Here is a 4,442-nt window from a genome sequence, read left to right on the forward strand (position 1 = left end):
TACTTTGATTATGATATACATTTCTACCTCATAGAATAAACTGTAATATAACCTATAAGTTGCTTTGATTATGATATACATTTCTACCTCATCAAATAAACTACACTAATGTAATCATTTGTACAGTAATTTTTATAGCCTTTTTTTCTTAAAGTTAGAGTATTTTGATTAATCTACATTATTAGATTACGCTCCGATGTTTATTAATTGTGACTACAAAACAGTTCGTTATCGTTTAGAATTTTTCTCTCCTTCTTTAAGTTAATTCGTTATTTTTTTAAGAAGTTTAATTTAAACGATTAGTAATTAGCTGGCTGCTGTAATATACAGGGGGCCGTAAAAGAAGAATTAACTAAAGAAACAATGTGGCAGCAGAATGCGGAGACACGTCTTAATGAGGCCCAATCAGAGAACAGACGTTGCAAAGCTCATCTAATCAGACTTCAGCGCGACTTACAAAGGTATCAGTATTTCTTTATGATTTATTTTTTTGTTTTGAATTTCGCGCAAAGCTACACGAGGGCTATCTGCGCTAGCCGTCCCTAATTTAGCAGTGTAACACTAGAGGGAAGGCAGTTAGTCATCACCACCCAACTCTTGGGCTACTCTTTTACCAACGAACAGTGGGATTAACCGTCACATTATAACGCCCCCACGGCTGAAAGGGCGATCATGTTTGGTGTTACGGGGATTCGAACCCGCAACCCTCAGATTGCGAGTCGAGCGCCCTAACCACCTGGCCATGCCGGGCCCAATTTATTTGTTAATCCTCTGTTGTAACTAGGACACTAACATTGTTTGTCAGCGTATTTCTAAAGAACCAATTAAACTGTGACTTTTCTTCTACCATTTGAACCTTATATTATCATATTTAGAAAACTCCTTTTACCCCAAAATATCATTGATGTAATAATTCATTGACGACGATATATTATCGCTCAAAAGACAACCATTACGTCTTCAACCATTCCTTCATCTAATGCAAAAAAAACAGCAATCACACAACGACAAACTGTCTTCTACATAAAAGAAGCCAGACATTTCCAACGGTTAATTTATCGACATTGATTTAATATTAACCTTGATGAACAACAGAAATTATAGAAAGTAAATAACCGTTGAACAGATTTCGGGCTCATCCCACCAACTTTGGCCACTTCTGCAGGCGATAATCTGGGATCCATTTCGATGCTCTTCTTGACAGCCCTTTTTGTCCTCTCCAATGGACCAGGACGACCCGGACGCTGCTCAGTTGTTTCCTTGCCGTGTTTCCTGGACACACAAATAACCTTCATGGACACACAATGGTCTGATTTCAAGTAAACATTATCAGGAACATCTTCAGGTGAAAATAAGTACAAACGTGTATTCTGGTAACAACATCACGACTGAATTTGTCTTTAGTTTGTCCAATACTCATGTATGTCAAAGTACGTGAGCCCACCAGTGGCTCAATGGTAAGTCTGAAGACATATAACGCTAAAATCCAGGTTTCGATACCCGTGGCAAATACAGCATAGATAGCTCATTGTGTAGCTTTGCGCTTAGCAACAAACAAACAAAGTATATGCTTTAGAGATTATGTTGTCCTCATTTTAAAACGTTGTATACTTATGCAATAGAAGTGGTTTAACAACATGTATATGACTGATCCAAATCAACACCAATCCTGGTTTTCCATTTCACACCCTATTTGTGTAATATCTTTCTTCAGCACAGAGTATGGAATGATACTTATGTGCTTACTTTGTTAAAGACTAGCTGAACGGGTGAAATAAAAACTCGTTTCTAATAAGGGATAGGAAATTATGCTTCTATTTTTTCCTTAACATAATAAACATCAAAAGTGTGATAAAAATACATAAAGATACTAATACTGAAAAGAAAGACGTACTGCTTTCAAGAATCCTAATAATAGTGGTTACATAGTTCATTCTAATGCTGAGGGATATACAACGTTGGTAGTTTTTCCGAATCTAGATGGGGGACCAACCCCCCCCCCCCCCCATGACGTTCCTCACGTCATCCTGTATCACTGTGTCAAGATTGATCAAGAAATGTGGAAACGAATAAGGAACAGATACACATATTGGTGTTTATTTATGTGGATAGCTGGTCAACCAAGAAAGTTGCCAAGAAACAAAATATTGACACTGTGGGTAAGCTGCCGTAAACAAGTAACGGAAACATGAGAATGTCTGAGTTTTCACTATCGCTTTGGTAGTGGTGAATAAGTGCTCGGAAATATATACTTTTACTATGCGCACTCTGGGGCTACATAGGCCTTAAATTATGTGTCAAATTGCAGATAAAGTGTGAATTACATATCTCGTATGATAACATCAACGTCAAAGTGAGAAGTATAACGGGAAAAATTGTCGTTTTGAAACTGTTTCATGTTTTGTTTTTTATTCTATTTTCAATTCAGCGTCTTAACACATTCAGAACGAAAACTATACTATATTTAAAATCCTTACAATTTCATGGACAGTTAGTATTCTTTTGGGGAGGAATGACAGCGAACTCGCAATGACTTCTACTCAATCACACGAGATAATGACATCAGAAGTGACTGAACGAAAACAATCACTTTAATAAATAACCTCGTGGAATTTCTATCTGCGCTCGCTGTTACTTTCATTTTCTAGCTTCTAAATCCTATCAAAGCGCTTTGATTGGTTAATTTAAAGATATATATTATCGAAAATGAAAGTGATATTTGGTAACTTAGCAAACGTTATTTAACGTAAGTGTTAATTTCTTTGATGAATTTCACGCAAAGCTATTCGAGAGCTATTTGCTCCAGCCGTCCCTAGTTTAGAAATGTTTGTTTGTTTGTTATAGATTTCGCGCAAAGCTACACGAGAGCTATCTGCGCTAGCCGTACCTAATTTAGCTGTGTAAGACTAGAGGGAAGGCATCTAGTCATCACCACCCACCGCCAACTCTTGGGCTACTCTTTTACCAATGAATAGTGAGATTGACCGTCATATTATAACGCTCCCACGGCTGAAAGGGCGAGCATGTTTGGTGTGACGGGGATTCGAACCCGCAGATTGCGAGTCGAGCGCCCCCTAACCACCTGGCCATGCCGGGCCAATTTAGAAATGATAGCTAGTCAACTCTTGGGCTACGCTCTAACACCTAATAATGGGATTGACCGTCACATAAGAATGCCCCTATGGCTGAAAGACATGTTCGTCGACGGGATTCGAACCCTATCGTGCAAGTGATGCTAGAAATGTCGAAGTTTTTGAAGAACTGTATATAAAATGTGACCATAAACAATGGGTAATTTATTTGATTTCTGTTTTGGGTGGCATATTCATATCTGTACACATAATACAACAAATTTCTCTGGCAAATTTCGTATTCTTTCAAAAACAGATTATATTGGATCGGATCCCATCTTGAATTAGCCTTGCTATTTAAAGATGTTAATGTATTTTATATATATCTTTGGTTCTTGTTCATTTTGTACGAGAATTCTTGATCTTACTGTCCCTAAATAAGATACTTGGCTCAGATGACTCGTACAAGAAAGTGCTTAGATAAAGGACAAGGATGAATGAAACATATAGTTTTAATTTTATGTTTTTTTTTCTGTAGAATGGAAGGCATGGTGAAGAGCGTGCTTCAGTTTAAGTCTCAGTTGGATGAGCTACGACAAGAGAAGTCAACTACAGCTCTAAAGTACGAGGTGGGATAACGCCATCGTGTTTTATAAAACAAACTACTATAATATACAGATTCTTTTTTAATGTCTTGGTGCCATCAAAACCATTTCTATGTTTGGAGGTTCACCGTTTTGTTATATGTTTACGTTTCTCGGTCATTCTGTTCTTCACCCGAATTAAACCGAGCATATAAGGAAAGAAATAACTGATTCTTTGGCGGGAACATTTTTAATATTACAGCAATATGCAATTTCTTCCCGCCTTTACTTGAATGATTTAAGGGGTTAGTAACAAAGTTGTAGTAATCCTTAACGGTTTTTATGCTAGATTTACTTAAAGACTTAATTTAAGTTATCGCTACAGCCTACTTTAATTTTCAAACTTGTTGTTAAAAATACTGTTGGTGTGAACGTGCTTTGTAGTCACTATGAGAAAAAACCTATACGCTGGATAGGTGAATGTGAAGAAAAAGTGTCATTGGCCACTATTCAGTTTTTAACATTATATAACCACACAATAGCAGATACAATAAATAAACTTAGTATTCCGAAATTTGTTTAATCTCGAATTCTAAGCTCAAGGGAGGCCCAGTTCAATCTACACTTTGATAAACGTGTGTTACTGGGTTATAGTAGTTTTGGAGAATTCCACTCCTCCTCATCAATAACCCTGAACACAAGTTAACGCAAGTTAAGTATAGGTTTTTCTCATAATGATTACAAAGCACGTTCACACCAACAAAATGGCTGATACTTTTCCCTATGA

At 37.0% G+C, this 4,442-nt stretch overlaps 1 protein-coding gene across 1 annotated transcript in view; it reads left to right on the forward strand.

Moving 5' to 3' along the window:
• Positions 1-363: 363 nt before the first annotated feature.
• Positions 364-4,442, forward strand: part of LOC106466856 — a 30,087-nt gene continuing 26,008 nt past the window's right edge. The window contains exons 1-2 of the mRNA XM_013927157.2: positions 364-461; positions 3,610-3,700. Coding sequence (XP_013782611.1) covers positions 364-461; positions 3,610-3,700 — 189 coding nt within the window. The remainder of the gene's footprint in view (positions 462-3,609; positions 3,701-4,442) is intronic.

Source organism: Limulus polyphemus, unplaced genomic scaffold (genome assembly GCF_000517525.1).
Source record: "Limulus polyphemus unplaced genomic scaffold, Limulus_polyphemus-2.1.2 Scaffold2400, whole genome shotgun sequence".
In the NCBI taxonomy this organism is placed as follows: Eukaryota; Metazoa; Arthropoda; class Merostomata; order Xiphosura; family Limulidae; genus Limulus; species Limulus polyphemus.